This window comes from Aspergillus candidus (assembly GCF_002847045.1).
Source record: "Aspergillus candidus strain CBS 102.13 unplaced genomic scaffold BDW47scaffold_99, whole genome shotgun sequence".
Lineage (NCBI taxonomy): Eukaryota > Fungi > Ascomycota > Eurotiomycetes > Eurotiales > Aspergillaceae > Aspergillus > Aspergillus candidus.
The window spans coordinates 12,133-32,926 of NW_020194104.1; the positions used below are offsets into that span (position 1 = coordinate 12,133).

General features: G+C 51.0%; 7 protein-coding genes across 7 annotated transcripts; 4 read left to right on the forward strand and 3 right to left on the reverse strand.

Annotated features, from left to right (window-relative positions):
• The first annotated feature begins 235 nt into the window (after positions 1 to 235).
• Positions 236 to 3,578, forward strand: BDW47DRAFT_114270 (uncharacterized protein). The gene is made up of 4 exons (XM_024814616.1): positions 236 to 545; positions 733 to 2,215; positions 2,263 to 3,330; positions 3,396 to 3,578. The coding sequence occupies exons 1-4, from the start codon at positions 344 to 346 to the stop codon at positions 3,457 to 3,459; spliced, it is 2,817 nt and encodes a 938-aa protein (XP_024667289.1). The 5' UTR covers positions 236 to 343; the 3' UTR covers positions 3,460 to 3,578.
• Positions 3,579 to 3,711: 133 nt separating this feature from the next.
• BDW47DRAFT_96936 (WSC domain-containing protein) lies at positions 3,712 to 5,205 on the reverse strand. Its single transcript, XM_024820333.1, has 2 exons — positions 4,670 to 5,205; positions 3,712 to 4,575 (listed from the first exon to the last, which is right to left on the reverse strand). The coding sequence occupies exons 1-2, from the start codon at positions 4,977 to 4,979 to the stop codon at positions 4,013 to 4,015; spliced, it is 873 nt and encodes a 290-aa protein (XP_024667290.1). The 5' UTR covers positions 4,980 to 5,205; the 3' UTR covers positions 3,712 to 4,012.
• Positions 5,206 to 6,200: 995 nt separating this feature from the next.
• On the reverse strand, positions 6,201 to 6,519 carry BDW47DRAFT_114274 (uncharacterized protein). Its single transcript, XM_024814617.1, has one exon. The coding sequence runs from the start codon at positions 6,496 to 6,498 to the stop codon at positions 6,298 to 6,300; it is 201 nt and encodes a 66-aa protein (XP_024667291.1). The 5' UTR covers positions 6,499 to 6,519; the 3' UTR covers positions 6,201 to 6,297.
• Positions 6,520 to 10,779: 4,260 nt separating this feature from the next.
• BDW47DRAFT_135264 (MDR family MFS transporter) lies at positions 10,780 to 12,687 on the forward strand (the record flags this gene model as incomplete). Its single annotated transcript, XM_024818289.1, has 4 exons — positions 10,780 to 10,866; positions 10,990 to 11,369; positions 11,435 to 11,861; positions 11,939 to 12,687. The coding sequence occupies 4 exons, from the start codon at positions 10,780 to 10,782 to the stop codon at positions 12,635 to 12,637; spliced, it is 1,593 nt and encodes a 530-aa protein (XP_024667292.1). The 3' UTR covers positions 12,638 to 12,687.
• Positions 12,688 to 12,912: 225 nt separating this feature from the next.
• On the forward strand, positions 12,913 to 15,100 carry cps1 (Gly-Xaa carboxypeptidase). Its single transcript, XM_024818290.1, has 3 exons — positions 12,913 to 13,500; positions 13,558 to 14,864; positions 14,922 to 15,100. Exons 1-3 carry the CDS (start codon positions 13,175 to 13,177, stop codon positions 14,981 to 14,983), a joined length of 1,695 nt encoding a protein of 564 aa, XP_024667293.1. The 5' UTR covers positions 12,913 to 13,174; the 3' UTR covers positions 14,984 to 15,100.
• Positions 15,101 to 15,870: 770 nt separating this feature from the next.
• Positions 15,871 to 18,523, reverse strand: gta1 (glutaminase GtaA; the record flags this gene model as incomplete). Its single annotated transcript, XM_024818291.1, has 8 exons — positions 15,871 to 16,153; positions 16,202 to 16,337; positions 16,386 to 16,529; positions 16,580 to 16,782; positions 16,838 to 17,421; positions 17,480 to 17,922; positions 17,980 to 18,272; positions 18,330 to 18,523. The coding sequence occupies 8 exons, from the start codon at positions 18,521 to 18,523 to the stop codon at positions 16,087 to 16,089; spliced, it is 2,064 nt and encodes a 687-aa protein (XP_024667294.1). The 3' UTR covers positions 15,871 to 16,086.
• A 1,343-nt stretch (positions 18,524 to 19,866) lies between these two features.
• Positions 19,867 to 20,641, forward strand: BDW47DRAFT_114283 (uncharacterized protein). Its single transcript, XM_024814618.1, has one exon. It carries the CDS (start codon positions 19,937 to 19,939, stop codon positions 20,459 to 20,461), a length of 525 nt encoding a protein of 174 aa, XP_024667295.1. The 5' UTR covers positions 19,867 to 19,936; the 3' UTR covers positions 20,462 to 20,641.
• Positions 20,642 to 20,794: the final 153 nt, after the last annotated feature.

Below are 20,794 nucleotides of genomic sequence, written 5' to 3' on the forward strand. Positions count from 1 at the left end.
TCGTGAGATCAGGTGGGGAGATATTCGAGGGTCATTAGGGTCTCTAGGGTCTCTAGGGTCACTTGTAATACATCACGTGAATAATCGGCTCACGTAATCGGTTTACATAGTGATTCTACCCTAAAACCCCTAGCCGACGTACCCCAGCCTCACACTGCCGTCTCTCTTTCTTTATGTCCCCAGAGCTATCAACCTCAGGTCGACAAAAACACTTCTCTTTCAATAACGACCGACAAACTCATCAATTTCCCTCGACTTTCACCGTTATTTTACTTGGTTCGGCGGGTTACTGTGGCATCAGAGACTGACTGACCGACTGACCGTCCAGCTTGACCTGCCTGGTATGCAACGCTCACGATCGCGCTCAGTGTCTCGTGCGCACGGCGCCTCCCTGGCTAAACACGCCAAGGGAACATCAGTGGACATGGCACGGAGCGCTCAGCCCCAGAGACGTATGACCAGGAGTCAGAGTCGGGAGGTTGAAAAAGGGAGTGAAGTTGGCAGTGCAGTTGTTACCCCATCTCGAGCACGACGCAAAGCGGCCGGTAAGTTTTGTTTGTTTACTTGATCTTTTCTTAGTCAGCTGGCCTATACATGGCCTTGGACTTCAGTCATTGAGCACACTGTCTATGCTTTTTGCGCTTTTACTTTGTGATAGATATCTTGTCTATTTGAATTTTTTTGGATTGTCTTCTGTTTCTATTTTGTTGAGCTTAAGCTCACTGCCAACAGCCTTAGAAGTTGTTGTGGAAGAGTCTCCGACACGGTTGCATAAACACTACAGACCCGACTTCATCCCCGACTCGCCCGAGGATGCGACCAATATCTCAGGGACGACGTTTATCAATCCCACGGAGGTCGACACCTCGTCTCTTGATCCGGAGTTGATGCTTGACGAGCTGCCGGATCTCGAGTCCAAAGCAAAGGACATCGTCAACCTGCTTGTCCCCGCTGGTTCTGTTAACTTCATCGGCGCTGTCAACGCAGCAAAAACAATCCACACTTCCAGGAACCCGCAGAGCAGACTCTTCAACAATAGGAAGAAGAAGCTAGTGCAGGAGGTAGCGCAGTTCGGCCAAGATGGAAACGACTACATCGATGTGAGACGCGTTCGCGACCTCCTCTACGCAACTCTAGAGGAAAAGGGGACGCTGGGTCAGAGCTGGAGCCCTGAGCCTGTACTATACAAGGCGAACTGTGCCCAATTGGCCATCGAAATTCTGACGCAGTCTCGGGCGCAACCGGTGAGGCAAATAATCCGCAATCTGGAGGCGCTGTTCCCCTCCATGTTTCTGAGCGACCTTGTCGGGCGCGGCGCAAGAAAAGCCGTCGGAGAGAGCACGCTCGAGCGCGATACCCTCTCCTTCGCGATCGAGATCCGCACTCAATCGTTGATCACGCAGCTCGAAGATCAGAGCCTACATGAGAGGGAGTTCGATCCCTACGAGTCCCTCGGCGAGACGTTCTACACGGTCCCCGTCGACGAGAGCGTCTTCGACGATGACGAGCCCCTCCGTGGCTTCGGCCTGGACAGATTCGGAGGCACCGATGGCTTCCTTCCTGAGGCTTTCTGCGGCCCGGTTAACGAACGTGTCAATGACATCGGCATGTATTTGTCTGGCGATCGCGCCGAAGTCCTGAGTGGCCTCAAAGGACAGTTCCCTTGGCAACGGTTTGCCCTGCGGGCTGCACAGTGGATTCGCAAGAGGGTCGACGAGATCGATGCCGACTTGAGTGGCCAGGATAGCGTGGATGTAGTCCGCGAGGGCTTTTTCACTCCCACTAGGGATCGTCGCAGTCTTGGTACGGACCGGCGCAGTATGGGCACAGACAGGCGCAGTGTGGGTACGGACCGGCGCAGTATTGGTGTGGACCGGCGCAGTATGGGTACAGACCGGCGCAGTGTGGGTGCAGACAGGCACCACAGAGAGCGACAGGAAAGCGAGAGAGTGCAAGCAAGAGAGGAGGCTATCAGGGAGCAGGTCAGAGAACAGCTACTCGGAGAAGAGAGAGAGAGACAGAGGCAGGAGATTGAGAGGGAGGCGAAAGAGAGACAGAGAGAGGAGCGGGAAAGAGAAGAGAAGGAACGACAGGAGGCGGAAAGACAAGAAAGAGAAAGGCAACAGAGGGAAACAGAAGAGAGAGAAAGACAAAGACGAAGTGATCAAGGAACTGCCACTGTTTCGTCTAAATCCCAGGCACCAAAGGCCCATCCGTGAGTGTCCCCGCGATCGGTGAAAGTCTTTTGCTAACAGTACACAGCACATACTTGAGGACCGGATTTATGGAGCGTCTTATACAGAGACAAAGAGAAAACCGCGCCCGCCTCTCTGAATCAGGCCCTCGTCGACAGTCAGATGTCATTCAATCCGCTCCCCAGACTGCACCTGAGGAGATCGAGCCACGCCGGCAAACAATGGCAGCTATCCCGCAGGCTGCAGCTTCACCTGAGGACCGAGAGATACCCGCATCCCCTCTGGCCGACGAGTCCACTTTTAACGTGGACGATGACTTCTACGCTCAAGCCGAACAGTCCCTCAGTCCGGTCGTCACCAGGATCCGAGCCACTCCAAGCTCCCGCCGAGGGACTCCCACAGCGCAAGCATCCGCCACGCCGCACCCGGCCGGTCACATCCCATCGAGCATGGAACTCTGGCAGGCGGCCAAAGCGCATCCCGCCGCATCACAGCGCCCGGTGGCCGCACAGCAAGGGCCCCGTATAGCAACGTTCATCGACCGCCAGGACAACGCATATAGGGTATCACCGATCCAAGACGCCGAAAGTGTCCAAAGGAGACGTCCGACAGAGGAAGCCTCCAGAAAGCGCAGACGATCAGTAACCGAATCATCCACCGACGACTCCGACAGCGACGACTTCACCAGCGACGAGCGCACCGTGGGCATCGAACGTCGACGGGCCGAAAAGCCCGCACAACACCCAGCCAAACGCCAGAGACTTAACGACCACCCCCGTGAGGACCCCGGCCAACAGCTGAGCGAAGACCTCGCGCAAACCACAGCTCCGGAGGAGCAACAACATGAACAGCAACACCAAGAATCCCCGGTACCCTCCTCCCAACCCCGACCCGGAGATCCCCCCAACGCATCGAGAGGCGTCATCGGTCGCGGAAAAAATCGCGTCTATCAGCAGAAGTGGACAGAAGGTCAAACCCGACGGCTCGTCCGACTGATCGAAGAATTCGGTCTGAGCTGGCGGGTCATCAGGGAGGAAAATCTGGCGCAGGGGGTTCGACCCGGCGAGGAGAAATTCGACAAGGACGATTTGCAGATCCGTGGTCGGGCCAGAGTTCTCCGCGAGCGATGGACGAAGTAAGTTTCCCCCTCCCCCCCATCTTTTCTAGTTGTGAACGGCCCATTGACTCATGGCTTAACAGGGAAGGTGTGCCTCTTCCTACGCATTTCGACAAAATCGCCATGCGTGACCGTTCGAAAAAGTAGCCGACAATACACAAATGATCGCTGCCTACATTTGGAAGGTATTGGGGCTCAGCGCTTGAATGACTTGTTTTGTTTGATTGGCGACTTGTTTCCAGCGACATGATACCCGTGGTGTTTCGGCGTTCTGCGTCTGTGTTTCCGCTCATTTCCATAGTACCAGTGGATATTGCTTTGGACTGATGAATATCAATTCACCAAAATATGTCTGTTACTTTAAATATTGGTCTATTTCCATCCTTGAGTCGACTCAATGTTCGATGTTGAATCCATCCAGTGGAATATGATTATGTAGCGAGTGTCGTGGAGTTATTCTCCGGTATTTGTACAGTACATACTATACTAACTCCTACCAGACATAGTAGGAGTGTAGGATCCAACCAGCCGACCAGCGGTTGGAATAGATCCCACCATGCATCCACCAGGGACACACGGCCAACAGATAGCCAAGGTTAAGAAGCCCTGTCATCTGCACATAACCCTTATCTTCCCATTCGGTAGCGATGCTCGCCCCTTCAGAAAGAATACCGAAGGAAGAACAAAGAGTGCAGGATATTTACGCAAGCCAACCACCAATAACAACAGGCAAGACCATCGCCCCAAGCAACACCCCATTCCGGCTCCCCGCACCGGGACTCGCCGACGGGGAGCTCGAAGCGGACGACCCCGAGCCCGACCCGGACCCCGAACCCGACGAAGGCGCCGAAGAACTGGAGGGCGAAGCCGTCCCAGACGCAACGGGCACCATCGTCGACGACGCCGCAACGCGCGCCATACCTTCTCCTGCTCCGTCCTTCGCGGGCGCAGCTGTCGGCGCGGTCAGGATGCTCGTTTGCACGGGTTCTTCTGGGCTTTTGTTGTTTTCTTTGGCACTGCCGCTCTTGGAGGGGGGTGCGCTGCCGCCTGTTTGCACGATGGTCGGGTTCACGCTGAGGGTGTGGCCCGGTTCGTAGTCGGCGTCGTCGGAGGCGGTGATGATGTGGGAGATGTCGCCGTCGTCTTCTTCGTCGTCTTTTGCAGGGATGGGCGAGGTGCGTTTGTGGAGGCGGAGCTTGGGTTCGGGTTGGTGGTGGACTGCGATCGTGCTGGATTGGACTGTCCAGGCTGATTTTCCGCCGCCTATTTGGGGTATTTTGTGTTAGTTTCTTTTTTTTTTAAAAAAAAAAAAAAAATGGTATATGTTTGTGTTCTTTGGGATGAAGAGAGGACGTACAGTTTAAGCCCGGATATCCGGCACAATCCTCATCGCACTCCGAGTTGGCGACCATGGCCGCGAAGGGAGGCAGTTCGTCGCCACAGTAGCATTTGTTGGCATCATGCAGGGCAAAGACTTGGTGGTTGAGCTTCTTGCACGTCTGCTGGCATGTTGCTGGCGACAGGTAGGAGGTCTCTTTGGGGGCTGCGTCGGAGCCGATCAATTGGAGGTCCCCTGCGCTGTTGTAACAACCTTGGCGGATGGAGGCTGATGTGCCGGTGGAAAGGGCGAGGGAAATGAAAGCCAGGGAGAGGACTTTGCTCGTCATTTTTGTGTTTGTTTGTTTTATCTTTTTGAGTGTTTATTTTGGATGATTCAACACAGTTGAATGATCTGGGTGGAAGGAGTGTGTGGGATGTGTTGTTTTGGTCGGTAGAGTGAATGAATGAAGAGTATACAAATTGGAAATGGAAATGAATTGAATGAATCAGTTAGAGTCAATGAAACAAAACGACAGACATGCAACGTCAAGAGAGAGACAGAGATAAATTGAAGGACCGGTGTTACTTAGAGTAACGCTGCGACATCAAACGGGACCAACATGTCTTATACTCCGTACGAATCGAACGGTTCGTCAGACCTTCGGGCCCTAGGGATGAAATGAACCATACTTCCCCCTGGAAAGTCAGAAACAAACCCTGGAAAAGTCCTGAAACGGCGGACATTCTCCAGATCCCTTCGGCGGATGGGATCGGCGGACCCACTGCGGACGATCTCTTGCTTTTTCCATCCTGGCTGGGAGTCGCTTACGCCGTTTGGTGGATGGCTGTGATGTCACTGATCGACCACTATTGTTTTCTTCAAGCCAAAATCCTAGAAGAATCTTCCCTCGTGGAGGGGCCGATGAAAATTTGACAGGCCCTGTTGGAATTGGGATCGATGGTGAAGCCCTAACCCTGTTGGGTGGATTGAGGTCATATTCTCTGGATTTGGCTCATCACTGGCTTGCTGGGATGGAGCTAGGGTTGAGCTGGGGTGTTTCGTGCCTGACGATCGGTAACGTGTCTCAAAGTCAAGCACCGTCATATTGTCCCTCACACTCACACTGAGGATTGCAAGGGTCTCCGTCAGTGGAGGAGTCCCGGCATCGCTCGGAAAGAAACAATGGACCTATCCACCACACCTTTGAAGGCGTGACGACCATGAGAGAACCAGCGGACCCTCCAGTCAGTCGGCATCAATTGAACAGGGCAAAAGCGACAGGATATCAACATGCTTGTGAGCGAGAGAAAGAGACTCAGCCCAGCGACCCCCTACCCTGTCAGCCTCCTAATCCAACCACAATGGCTTTGAAGATGACTTCATCACGACATGATCGCCAGGACGAGCAAATTCCTGGCCCCGCCTAGTCGCTTGGCAGAGACCCGCAGTCATTTCGGCCGAGCGCCTGTATTCCATGACCAACACTGGGGATTGGCCTTGGGCATGTGCGATGGAAGAGATTTTAGCGTCATGGCGGGGTGCCACCAGACTCAGGAGAGATCGCATCATATCGACGACGGTATGACAAATATTACGGTACGACTTTGGCCCGGAGACTACATCGAGCGTTGGCTAAAGAATGAGCTGAAAACACTGTCAGCCTGTCACTGACCGATCAGGTCATCTGCGGCCCGACTTATTCGGTACAGGAATGTGAGTACTACGCTAATCAAGATGAACCGGGATATATTACGCTCGTTGAGCATGATTTTACTAGAAACATGACAGGAGTACATGTACGCTTTCGTATGAATGGCTATAGAATGCAAGCGATGTTTGATGGTGGTAAAGTCTGGATGGTACATCAGTATCCGCCCTTACTTAACAGCCAGTTGGGTCTATATACAACTGGTCACACGGGAATTGAAGGCATCACTTACGTTATCGAACTCCAAGTATAAAAGCGGTTTAGAGAAATCCCAAGAATAGACCGGATCTACAGCTCTGGAATGATAGCCTAGAATGGAACTGCTATAAAAACGTGCCGTCCTGGCATTACAGATAGGTTAATTCTCCAACGAGATTCGATATGAAATTCCACTAATTGAAGGTTGGACTAGTCTTCCTGATCTATCTTGAAAGACGCACCTTTGTCAGTAAAGCCTTATAAAGCTTATAAGTGGGCGGTTATTACTGCCCCGAGATAAAGATCTATACCCATACGTACAACATATATACATATTTTAAACCTCACCAAAATCTGTATAATAAGCTTTACACGAATCCTGATACCTATCTAAAGAGATTTAATTAGATTACACATGCAATATATGTATATATGAGTTTCATAACATCTAGAAAATCAATTCGTCCATCACCCATGTCCAATTCAGACCAGTCCAAGTAGGGAGTCTGGGGTTCTGCATGCTTGGCGGCCCTCCACCCCGCTCCCAATCCCGGGGGTTTGGGGAAGCCTTGCCGCCCCCGACTGGGAATAATCGGTGCTTCAACCGGCGGTCTCAAACGGGCGAAAATTTCGACCGTACTCGACAATCCTTTCAAGGTCAGTTTCCCTAGACTTGTTCAACGTGCAGTTTTCTTGAGAGCCTGGTAGCCCCAGGAAAGGATATAGAAGTAAACCTAGGAGACATGAGAATCCCTGACCACGGATATACCCGAGACGGCACGAATTGTTGATTCACGCAAGGTTTATTCTGGGCCCGCAGCGAAGCATTGCAACCTCATCAAAGTAAAATGTTTCATACCCTCATCAATACTGTACCCACAGATGGTATGATTGACCCCAGTTGTTTCACTGTAATCTTCGTCTACGAATTTGATTGGGGAAATCTGCAGAGTGCCCCTACGCAAAACATTTCTGAGACAGTAAACAATTAAGTTGTCGCAGGATAATTCATCATGAGCATCTCTCAATATACTCACACAAACTCAAAGATATTGCTCAGGGACCCTTTTACGAAATCAGTGATAAGTATGGCGACTGTGACTAGATTCAATTCATCAAATTGCGACGCATGTCGTGTGGGATCTCTTGGAGAACCCGACCTACTAGTTATTCTTGATCAAACCAGGTGCTGACGAAGTAGGATAGCTACCTTGACCGCACATTTGCCATCAGCACAATTCGTAAGGATTATCAGCAATATATCAGACACCCATCCATATACCCACCGACGCGGGAAGGAGATTGCCGGCCGTGCTTCATCTATGATCGATCATTTGACTTGGATATGTATTTAGACCGAAGGGTACACTAGCATTGGCCATATGGCTTCTCAAGTTGCAACCAAGCTCCTGTCTTGACCACCAAGCTATCAGGGCGTGTTGTATATTACAAGCAAGCAGCAGCGTGGTCCAGTGTGACATAAGGCGAGATTGCGAATCGGTTCTGATGAGTCGGGGTCTTTTATCCTCATTTTTGATATCAACTTGACCGTGCAAGTTAGACACTATTGCCTTGGTAGACCCTCTGCCATGAAAAATGAGGATATCAATTGTCGTGTTTCAAAGAGATAAAGGGAGGAGGGTCACCGACAAACTTGAACAAATCACAGCGTAAAATCTTTGCCATTCGATAGCAGCCAGTTCAGTGACATCGCCGTTTACGCACTTATTGGCCCGCGACTTTGCGGACATCCAAACTTATTGTCCAATTCCAAAACCTTGACATCCTGCGGCATGACACGGGTATTGAGATGCTAGGTGTGAGTGATGCTTTGGCGGTATATCAGCAAAAGGACCGAGTCTTCGACAGCGGCTCTATCGAAACCTTGGCAAGGCCGGTGAAAGAGTCCTGGGAGATAACGGTGTCAGCGAGCTCCACTCGCATGATACGTGGGTCTAGATTAATGTTCTAGTCAGTATCCAATGAAGCTAATGAGAACAATTATCTCTTGTCTGAAAAGATGATGGAATTTAAGATATACTTGACCTGAAAGCTGATGGCGAAGATGATGAAGATGGAAAGCATAATCACGGAGGTGATGGAAGTAGTCAGGTGTGGTCAGCTGATTCACTTCCATCAGAAGCAGCGCAGCAGAGATACAAAGCAGACTGAAACAATCCACTCCGCATCGGTTGATTGTTTAAAGAGAATGCAAGCGGGGCAGCTGTAGAATCTGAGAATAACGAGGATCTCAAAATCTTAAAGACTATATGCATGATACTGGCATGTCTCCGGGTATATCGGCGTCAATGAAGTCTTGATTTCCCCTATATGAAGACAAAAACCGTGATATCTGGATTTCAAACTGACTAATGAAAAGAAACAATCACCATGCAATCTGGCTTATGTAGGAAGCCAAAACAACAAATAAAATTTTTTCTGTGTAGTAGGGTTGCGAGAAAGAAACATCAAGATCAAAAACACGACTGCCAAAACAGAGGAAAAGAGATCACTGGTTGTTAATCAACAAGCACAACGCCTTGACCCACTACCACTGCAGGGCAAAGTTGACCAGCATACCAGTCAGCCTTTCCTTTGCTCTTGAAGAATCCGGATCACGAATAGGGAGCTGATGGTAACTCAAGACCTAGTCGGAATCTTCCTTTCGCTTAGCACCACTTATACAGGACACTGCGATCCGATACGCGACGTGGTCACGTATTAGGACAAGCTCCAGTGCGAATTGGGTTTTGACATTCCAATCCATGTCGATGCCGCCAGTGGTGGATTTGTCTTGCCCTTTTTTTTCCTGTGTCTCTCTCGATTGCTCATCAATTTTCTCTTTTCTTTCGTAGGGACTTTCGCATTCCGCGAGTAGTATCAATCAATGCTTCGGGCCAGAAATTTGGCTTTGCTCCTTCCACAGTAGGTTGGCTACTTTGAAGAGATTCCGGTTTTATTCTTGAAGACCTCATGTTGGAATCATCCGACCTACGTGGTTCCCAGAGCAAATTCACTTTGAGCTTCTCACGGTCCGGCGCTTCGGTAGTAAGCCAGTACTACAACTTTTAACATCTTGGGCTGGAAGGTTATCGACCGAAAATCAGCCAACTGCTTGGGGTGTCCTATGCCATTGGCAGTCAGCTTGAAGGCACTGGGTATTTCCACTGCTTAATCAACTCTCACCACTGCAGGGGATGCGGGAACCAACCACCGGGGTTTCCGTCGTTGTCTTCACATTCTCAGAGACGTTCAAGAAACAAGCTCCTTCTGCAAGCCTGGCTGATGTGGGCGACAGAATGCTTGAGCAAGGCTTTGCAATCCCACGTGAATACTTCCCCATATCCCACCCTGCGTCCATTACAGGCGTGGGAAGTTCTGGCTAATCCGCTCAACAGATTATCGCTTACAAAACTGGGGCTCGAGAGGAGAGAATATCGAGGGTTTCTGGATGGTCATTTGGTAATTCACCAGAGACCAAGTGCGCATTGCTTCTGGATGCCTAATTGACATCGTTGTCAGCACTGTTGTGGTTTCAAACGAGTGATCTTCTCGGGCAGGTGCTCCATTTCCGATGTTAAGGCCCGGTAACATACAGTGGTACCCTATCCGTACCCCAGGCCACATAGCTACTCTCAGTCCACCCATCCTGGAAGATATAGCCTCTTGCGTGCTCATGGGAAAACGGGGTTGTGAACTCCCGTAGGCTACTCAAAGCAAGGGGGCCTTACAAACATCGCCTCCATTGAGATCCAAAAATCAGTTTCTGTCCCAGCCTCCGCTTTTGCAAAAAGCTCGTAGGACGTGGGATATCAAGAGAGTGGTGATAAGGCTCCGCATCGTGGGGAATCCAAGGACTTGGCCTGGACTTGGTATCTGTCGAATGTTTGCATACCATTCTTGCTGAACTTGTCGGCTCTTGTCTCTTCCTTGGTGTGGGCGATAACTTGGTGCAAGGCATTTGCTCCTTTGTCGGGAATGAACTTACTACATTCTTTCCCATCCCTTCAATGTCTCACATTATGCCACAGGTCCCTCATGGCTTCTTTTCGAAGACCACTACTCTCTTATCAACCTTGGTCCCCAGTCAATCTGACCAGGCAACCTGACACGGCGTCGTCTGCACAAAAACAGCCAGCGCTTCTGACCCAAACAGGATATTCGGCATTGTTAACTCGAACGTCAGGACGCAGTCAATTTTATCGCCCTCCCGGGATAAATCTACCGACACTGGCCTGCTATGGAAAAAGAACCAATTTACCCATCGCTTCGACAGTCTATAATCGTCACGATCAGCCTTTGCCTCACAGTATTCTGTGTGTCATTAGTAAGTAGTCTCAAGGCTGTTCTCTCTTCTCCTCGCGCCTCTCTCTCTCTCTTTCTGGTTTTTCCAGGTTTGGGTTTTCCCATAGGGACACGGAATTGACTCATTCATTTTTCCATATTCCAGGACGAAACGGTGCTCGCAACCGCTATACCAAAAATCACTAATCAGTTCCATTCTTTGAATGATGTCGGGTGGTACGGAAGCTCGTATCTCTTCGTGTTCACGGCGGCTCAGATGCCATGGGGTAAATTGTACACGATGTACCCAGCGAAGTGGGTTTTTCTCATAGGAGTGGCGATATTCGAGATTGGATCTCTCATTTGCGGAGTAGCTCCCACATCGGGTGCTCTGATCGCGGGCCGTAGCATCGCAGGATTTGGGGCCGGTAGCATCAATGCCGGTGCTATTGTGATTGTCACCAATACCATTCCTCTGCGGAAACGGCCTATTTATCTAGGATGCCTGGGCTGTGTGCATGGGGTGGTCAGCGTCCTAGGACCATTGTGAGATTCTTATGTGACCCGTGGACAACATGGTACGGATATGAAGCTAACATCAATACTTATAGGATTGGTGGCTTGCTGACGGACCATGCCTCGTGGCGGTGGTGTTTCTATATCAACCTCCCTATAGGCGGGTTCACCTTCCTTGTGATCACACTTCTTCTCCCTACTGACGAGCCGCCGTCTGGACATCTCAGCGGGCGGGAAAAATTGCAGACCATGGATCTGCTGGGGTTGTTGTTTCTTGTTCCTGCAATTCTCACGCTTTTGCTGGCTCTCGCATGGGGGGGTTCGCAATACGCTTGGGACAGTTGGAGGGTCATCATGCTTTTTGTCCTGAGCGGCGTATTGCTGGCCATCTTCGTAGGTGTTCAAATCCGCGCTCAAGATAGAGCCACGCTCCCCCCTCGCCTGGTTTGCAACCGGAATATGCTGGGTGTTATCTGGTACGCGGCCTTCAACTGTGCGGCGCTATTCGTCTTCATCTATTATGTATGTTTTGTCTCCGTTGCCTCTCTTTTCAGCGAAACTCGCACCAGTACTAACTAAGGAAATTTCCTGCCATCTAGCTGCCCATCTGGTTTCAAGCCATCAAGGGATTCTCTGCATCAAAGTCCGGTCTCGCAACCTTACCTCTCCAGTTGGGGCTGGTCATTGCATCCTTGGCCGGGGGCATCCTCGTCTCCCTGGTCGGGTACTATACTCCTTTCCTGATTGTGTCCTCGGCGGTGTCGGCCGTTGGAGCCGGCCTACTGAGTATGCTGCATCCATCATCCACCCTAGCTCAGATTCTGGGGTTCCAGGTAGTGCTGAGTGTCGGCCTCGGCCTGGGAGCCCAGAATATAATGGTCATACCAGGGGTGATCTTCTCATCCAACGATGTAGTGATGGCCATTGCGACCATTTGCTTCGTGCAAACACTGGCCAGCGCGGTCTCGGTAACCATCGGACAGAGTGTCTTTCACAACCGTCTCGTGGAGAATCTGCGTGTCAGCGCCCCGTCCGCCGACCGCTCCCTCGTTGAAGAGGGCGCGACGCTGCTCCGAGAGAATATTCCGCCCGATCTTCTCCCGTCGGTCCTGGGGGCATACAGCCGAGCGGTCTCTCAGACCTTTTACGCTGGCGTGGCTATGTGCGCCCTGTCTTTCTTTGGCTGTCTCGTCCTGCAATGGAAGCGAGTCCCTGATCAGAAGCCGGAGGCGCCGGAGGAGAAAACGAGCGATACCGTTCCCCTGAAACCTGTCCCTGGAGAAGAGGAAGGGAAATAGATAGGACGGCCTGCAGCTTCTTCTTCGTTTCAATCCATTATAATCATTCGCTGGGTGTTCCACTTGACTCGTGAGATCCGTTTAGGGAGTCCATAGAGGTCACATGATCAAAACCACTAAATATAATCTGTTTGTGCACGCGAAGCCGTATACAGTAATGTACTGATCTGGCGGGATCCAAGGAATGATCCATCCACCCTTTGATTGTACCAAATACCTTTTGAAATAAACCATAACCAAGTACTATCCACATTATCAACGTTCCACTTGACGAGAGTAAGTAGTATGAATATTGCTATCGAATTGTCGGGGTATACCCGGTGGTCTACCTCCCTCGGCCTTTCTCCGCAGCGGTTCAACCCGCCAGCTTCAACATCCGGAGAACCGAATCACGATGCATCCCTTGTGCGAACTAGGAACCAGCTCCGCACGACGATCGACGCAGTGAAATACGGTCCATTTCCCGCTTTCGTCGTCCTCATCTCCCCATCTAGATTTCCCATCTTGTGACAACATTCTAGTGGATTTGACTAGAGAATGCGTCGCACAATCATCCCGGGGTTGCTGATCCCTTCCGTCGCCAGCTTCACGATCCCCATTCCCCAACACTGGCTTACCTCTGGGTTGAACTCGGATCAAGGCCTCTGTCCATTGGCTCCCAAGGTCGAATTGCCCGAGGATGACCTTCTCTCGTCGCTGCGGTTCGTCCAGGATGAGTCGTTCCTGTCGCTGCAGGCAGACCGTCTCTCGCGGGCCGTGCAGGTCCCCACGACGGTCAATGACTACATGAAAGACCCATACGACGAGAAGTTCGCACCATTCCTCGACTTCCATAAACTGCTTGAAACTCTCTTTCCTCAGACGTAGGTCCTCCCTCCCCAACATCTACCCCAAGATCCCTAAGACTCAAAACAACCCAGACACGCCAAGGCCCGCCTCGACCGCGTCAATCGTCTAGGCCTCGTCTACACCCTCAATGGCACCGACACTTCCCGCAAACCGCTTCTCTTCACCGCCCACCAGGACGTCGTCCCCATCAATGATCCCTCGGACTGGACGCACCCGCCATTCGCGGGTCATTTTGATGGGGAGTGGCTGTGGGGCCGCGGCGCCAGCGACTGCAAGAACGTCCTCATCGGGCTGCTATCCGTGATCGAGGACCTCCTCCAGCAAGACTGGCAGCCCACCCGCACGGTGGTTCTCGCATTCGGGTTTGACGAAGAGTCTCACGGGTTCCTAGGCGCCGGCTCGATCGCCACCTTCCTCGAGGAGAAGTACGGGCGCGACAGCTTCGAATTCATCCTCGACGAGGGCGGCATGGGTCTCCAGGAACTCGACGACGCAGACGGCGAAACCGGCGTGCTCTACGCTCTCCCCGGCGTCGGCGAAAAGGGCGCCCTCGACGTAGTGCTCACCCTCGACGTCCCCGGCGGCCACAGCTCCATCCCGCCGCCCCACACCGGCATCGGCATCCTCGCAGAGATCATCTACGAACTAGAGCGCCAGGATCTCTTCGTCCCCGTGCTCGACGACGCTCACCCATCCCGCCGCATGCTCGAATGCCAAGTCCGCCACTCCCCCAACGCCGTCGAGCCCTGGCTCGCCTCCGCCCTCCAGTCAACCGACCACATCGCCCTAGCCGAGAAACTGGCCCAATCCCGCGGCGAGCCCGTGCGCTTCACCCTGCAGACCTCCCAAGCGGCAGACATCATCACGGGCGGAGTCAAATCCAACGCGCTACCTGAAACGATCTCCGCCGTAGTCAACTACCGCGTCGCGCTGCACCAAACGCCCGAGCTCGTCCAAGAGCGCGCCGAGCGACTCATCACCCCCATCGCGCAAAAGCACAACCTCACCACATCCTTCTTCCCCACCGACAACGTGCCCAACCCAGGCCAAACCCAGAACCACCTCGCCCTGACGGTCCTGAGCGCCCCGCTCGCGCCCGCGCCCATCAGCCCCACCGCTACGAACGAAGACGCCGTGTGGACCCGCTTCGCGGGCACCGTGCGCTCGGCCTTCGAGTCCGTCCCCAGTCTGCAGGGCCGCACCGTCGTCGTCAGCGGGGATATCATGACCGGTAACACCGATACCCGGTTTTACTGGGGCCTGACGCGCAATATTTACCGGTGGAGTCCGTCGCGGCAGGGCCGGACGTTCAATATTCATACTGTGGATGAGAGGATCGGTATGGATGCGCATTTGGAGGCTATGGTGCTGTATTATGGTATGCTTTAACTACCTTTGCTTCGTTTAAGAAGGGTTTGCTGACAGAATTCTGTAGATCTGATTCGAGCTTTCGACGCCTGGGACGGAACGGATTATGTCGTCCTGGATGATCTTTGAATCTATCAAACATGACACTGGATACGCTATATAAACGGACTATGCATGATCAGGATATTCACGTCTGACGAATATTACATAGGATAACATCACAGCTTTAACGAGGTAGCATCTAGATAGTATATGAAAACTACATCAGCACGGAATGAACAGAAACGACTTGACTACTTCAAACAATATCCAATATCCCCCTTAATACCTACCTACCTACTATAGAGCCTATATATTAGAGCTTTGCATCAAAATTACCACAGTAGCGAATCAAACTCCACCATCGAGTGAGTCCTTGAATAATCTCGAACTACAGTAACTGTATCTACACGTAGGTAGGTGGTGTCAATGTACTAATCCTCCCATATCACCCCCAACACACTCCAGAACAAAACAACAAGTTAATCAAGCCCATCATTTTCAACATGAACAACTATAACACACTATCTACTAAATATAGTATACATTAAAAATAATTCCAAAATGTAAAACAAAATAAAAAATAAAAACCGGGAAAAAACGAAGCATAACCAACACCAGAGTCCACAATAACTGAGGTGAGTACCTAAAACTAATGTACTAATCAACCTTTAGACTTCTACCTCACGTTGTGACTTCCCATCGCAGGATGGAGAATAAGTGGGCTTATATTTAGTGGAACTATTGGGTTCTTTTTCAATGACTATTTTAATGGTCAATTCTACCTTGGTCAGTTCTCACTCTCAAAAAGTGATGGATACTCGAAGTCTGCACCCTTTATCCAAATGATCGGCGTGCTTCGGTTTACAGGGCTAGACCCGACATTCCAACATCTCAGCAACCTGAAAACTGCACTCATCATCACACCAATCTACACAATTTCGAGTCCAGGAGTCATTGGACTCTACCAAGATAAATATAACATACTATGTATGCATCAATTGAGTACCAATATTTACGCACAGGACATCGTCATCCAGCCATCGGCCAAGATAAGACAGACCACAGTAAGAATGAAATCACCCTCTGCCCAGGTAATAATAAATCTCAAGTCCGCAGCTAGCAATGAAATATAGATAATAGAGAGGCTAAAACACCTAAAGATGTGAACGAAGCTTTCCTCTTCCGCACGACTAAAGAATCAATAACGCAAAAGCGCCACCCATGACCGGGCGCGCGATGAATTTGTTTCGGGGATACCTAATCTGTTAGTTTGATGCAGCGAAGAAAGGTAAAGATTAAACTGACCCTCCAGTCTTGGTATCGTACAGGTCGGTCAGGGCGTGGTTGGTCGAAGTGACATCAATCCAGTGGGCCATGTGTTCGAGGAACATGTCCCGAGTTTCTGCGGACGCCACGGCCGCCGTAAAGAGCTCCCAGTCACCTGTGTTATTAGTAGTCTGCCATGGGAAGCATTTCAAGCCCCACTCACCTTTGGTGTACACATGCCGAGTGTCCAGCGGGACTCCGAATTCCTCTTGGATTGTGGGGTAGAAAGCGCTCTGCATGTCATAGACCGATTGAGGTACCAAATTCAGGTCCAACTCCCGGTCCGCATACAAGTTGTATAGAAGACCTGGAGACATATTAGCGCGGGAAAATTCTCTCCATAATCATTGGACATACCGTGAGATTCGTTCACTCCGTACGACAACGTTGTGTGCGGTGGATTCGCATCTTGGGCCACGCCGAGAACCTGCCAGCGGTCGATATAGTTGTGGGCAATACTAGTCTGGTTCGAGGAATCGTGACTCCGACCCGTCAAATCGCTGATGACGGACATGGCTTCAATTCCGATAATGCCCTTGAGGGCCAGGTTGGTTTGGTTTCTGCAATAGTCAACGGTTATCCTCGGTTCTTCAGCTCTCGCCGGGATTAACTTACGCGAGGGGCCCTGCAAAATCATCGGTGGAGATCTGGTTAGCAGGATAGATGGAATCCGCGACAAGGTACTCGGTCCACTGTCGGAGTAAATCGAAATGCTCCTCCAGGTAACGAGCATCGTTGGCTTTCTTGGCATAGGCCAGAGCCATGATGATCATGTTGCCACACTCCTCCAGCGGCATCGGCTCGTCCGCGCCGTCGGGATGTCCGGTGGCATTCGGGTAATGGCTGCCAATGTCGTGCATGGCGTAGTCGTTCGGGTAGTTTCCACCTTCTTGGATCTCGTAGAGAGGCTTCAGCAGTAGCTTGAGCAGCTCTGGGTTGGTATACAAGAACACGGGATGTGCGGGGAATATGACGTCCACCGTGTTCATGTTGCCATTGGATGATATCTCCTTTAAGAACATGTAGGTATTGTCTGGCGTTCCGCACAATTGGGTGGCAGCAAAAGCTTGACGGATGCTCAGCGATGTGATCGTCAGATAGGCCTGGCCGCCCGCTGCAATTGAATCGCGTGCAACATCCTCGTCCAGATCTGAAGATAGTTGGTTCGATCTGTCATGATCACGATGGAAAAAGTTCAACTAAATTGATCGTTAATTGGGGCCCATACAACAACAACCCCATCGGGACGATACTCACAGCATCCACACCAGTGCTGAAGTAGCTCTTCCATAACGATGGCTGGGAATGTGGATCCTTGGAAGCACCGCTGTATTGAATCGCATGTTCCTGAGCCAGGCCGATGGTAAACAGCGTGCTCACTGTGTCCTGCACCGACCCGAGGTCATGAGAAAACCCGAATACGGGCCACTTGTCCGAAATCGCGCGGAAATTGGGGTCTTTCTCGTTGGCCAATTTTCCGTTCTTTGAAAAGGCACCGCGGACGTCGTCGTCGATGCCAGATTGGTAGGTCATTTCATTGGAGCTATCGGTGGCCCAGTACCAGTCGCCCCATTCGCCCTGCTCCCGATTTTCGGAAAACTGCAGAGGGGTCTGGCGCCAAACGCGATGGTACGCCACCCCATTTTTCGTGGTGCCGTAGTCCCACTGCGCGACGGTATTGCGGTCCCCGGAGACCCATTCTGGACGGGTCAGACAACCTTCACTACCATATATGGACGCGGTGGGGGAACACCTACCGGCGGATATATCAGAGTACAGTTGCACATCATGTGCTTTGCCGTCAAGAGAAACGACATCCACGTGCAGGTAGCTGAAGCTGAGCGATTGCCGTCTCAAATCCTGGGGCGTGATGGGTGACAGGAAGGTGATTTTCATCTCCACGGCATCTCCCACGTGCATGGTAAAGATGCTCTTCGTCGAGGTGTACTCGAAGGCAGTCTGATTCACGGTCAGGCTGCCAGGCAGGCCCATCCACGTGTACGTAGTGCCATCAACACGAATCAGGCCGGCCCAGCCGGTGACCTGGCCTCTGTTGTGGGAAACATGGTTAGCAAGCAGTTGGAGCGACCCGACGAGATGGACTCACTCCCAGAAGGTGGGCCATTCTCCGGCCAGGTAACCGCCATTGCCACCCGCGCTGCCAGCCGACAACCAAGTACTCACGTATGGGGATTTCACAGCCAGTGGCAGAGCAGGGGGGCGGGCTGGGCTGAAGGCCGAGGCAGCGTCGGCCGCCGAAATCAGCGACGCGACCAGAAAGGCGAGAATGATCTTGAACATGGCTATAGATTATGATGATCCTCAGGTAGCAAGCACAGTCCCTTTAAATAACGTGCGATCGCTTCTGTTTTCGGCGGCCCAGTGCCGAAAGTGACAGAAAGAATGTGGACCTTGGAATGTCAACTAGGGTGCTCATCGGCGCTTTATAGATAAGCGCACATACCGGAAGAAGGGCACCGAGGGACCTTGGCAGGAATCTAATAAATCATTGCTTTGGTTTAGTGGGTTGATTTCACAATGGTCTCAACGGACAATTCAATATGAAGCATGACCACCAGGCCCGAACAAAATAACCAAACAAGTGCATCGCCTGACCTATTTAACCCTGTCTCCGACAAGTCCGGTGTGGAGAGAACCACATGCAATTTAGAGCCATGCACATGTCCAAAAAGGTATTGGGTAGGGGAAGAGGGGTTGTATGGGGAACTGTACCGCGAAATGCTTGAGTAAAAGGTTGTCCTGTATAGTCGCTTCTTATCCAACACGCCAAGGACGACCTGATCAGGCGAGGATCCTCCGAGCGGGGCCCCGATGGGCGAGTTGCAGCCCAACAGGCGTGGGAAAATCTGGGGTAGTATCAGAGTAGGGCTGATTGATGTTTGCTCGTTGCGTCTCTAGCGTGAGTTTAGGGATCAGGTGGGGAATTAGTATGGTGTGAAGAAGAATGTGCTCCAGTCCGATCTATCTCCAACAGGCGAGGGGACGGAGGAAAGGATGTTGGAGTAGGAATAAAAATAAGTCCAAATTTTCAACCATGCGTATGTTCAACGAAAGACTGCAGGAGATGGATAGACGAGGGCGTGGGGGACTGTGCAGAAAGGGCGGTTTATATACTGGTGGCAGACGATGCATGATGAATCAAATCATTTGGAGTTGAGAGTTAAATAGAAAGTTCAGGACAATGTCAAACTAGATAGGAAGGTGACACTGGGAAAGAAATCAATGTGTTTAGTTCCAGTCACAGCAGTTGCGATGTTTGGATATGCAGGAGGAAGAGGGGAGAGAAATGGAAGAAGTGACTTGATGGTGATCAGATCATGTGCAGCCAACTATCTACAGTTGGCCTTCTTGAGCTTCATCTCTGCCAATGACTCTCATCTACACGATCTAACTCTCAGTTTAACCCATCTGTAATATGGCCTCATACTCGACCATCACTTCCCCACAAACAACAATCAACAAACCTGACAGGATATACTTCATCGATCTCGGTCCATGGTTACTATTTTACTGGTAGCCAATCTGAACCGCAAGGAAGAATGGCTTCTTCCCGAACCTTATTCCATGGATTCAATCACTGCCCCACATCTATCAGATCAATAGTATAAACTGGTTATTCGATCAAAAAAGAGAGAGGCATTTGTTTGTCTTTTCCATGATCAGACATCAAGACAGACCATCATACACTCTATCATGTCCCTGACTGGACATTCCTCTGCTGCTCCACCCTCTGAACGCAGGTACCAGCCGACCCATCGAATGGCATTTGCGTCTCTCGGGGTTTCCTTCCCACCGGACTTTGGTGCAACATCAGGCCGATCCCATCCAAGACATACCATCCACAATTTGTTTGCCTCGTCCATCATGCACATCACGCGACAGTCTCTAGCTCTCCTGGGCCAGGTCCAGACCCTCCACAATACATTCCATCTGGCCCATTCTCCAGCACACACTACCCCATGTCAAGTCTACTACAGACGAATAAGACAAAAAAAAGGATCTCAGCATTCCTGTCTGGGCGAGATCTCCCGCAAGGGGCATCTACAGAAAAAAACGTTGTCGCCGATCGCAGCGTGTTTGGCAGGAATGTCCCAAGACCGGCTGGTATGTTCTAGACTCTGGCGGCCATTACGACCTGACTCAACTTGCGTCCCCAAACAGTGGTATACTGAACAGAGGAAGGGAGAGATAGGAGGAAGCAGTGTTCTATTCCAATGATATGTGGTACGCGCTGCGTTCAATTGGGAACTAGTTATGTGCGTCTGCATAGACTGTGAGACAGACCATATTGAGTTGGGCATAGTGTAGGTTATATTCTCTCATCGAGTACTGGTCTTTTTTTTCGCCTTCTTTTTTATCCAACTTTTCGTTCGCTTGATGTTTCTCGCTCTATCTCACCGATCTGATTCTATTTTGTTTAATTTCTCACTATGCCAAATAATAGGGCCAAATTATCTTATAGTTAATACACCAAACCTTCCTCCTACCTAGGTAGTATGCATGTACCTATACACCTCAGTAGCAATGCAACCACCCGTCTCTCACAAGCTC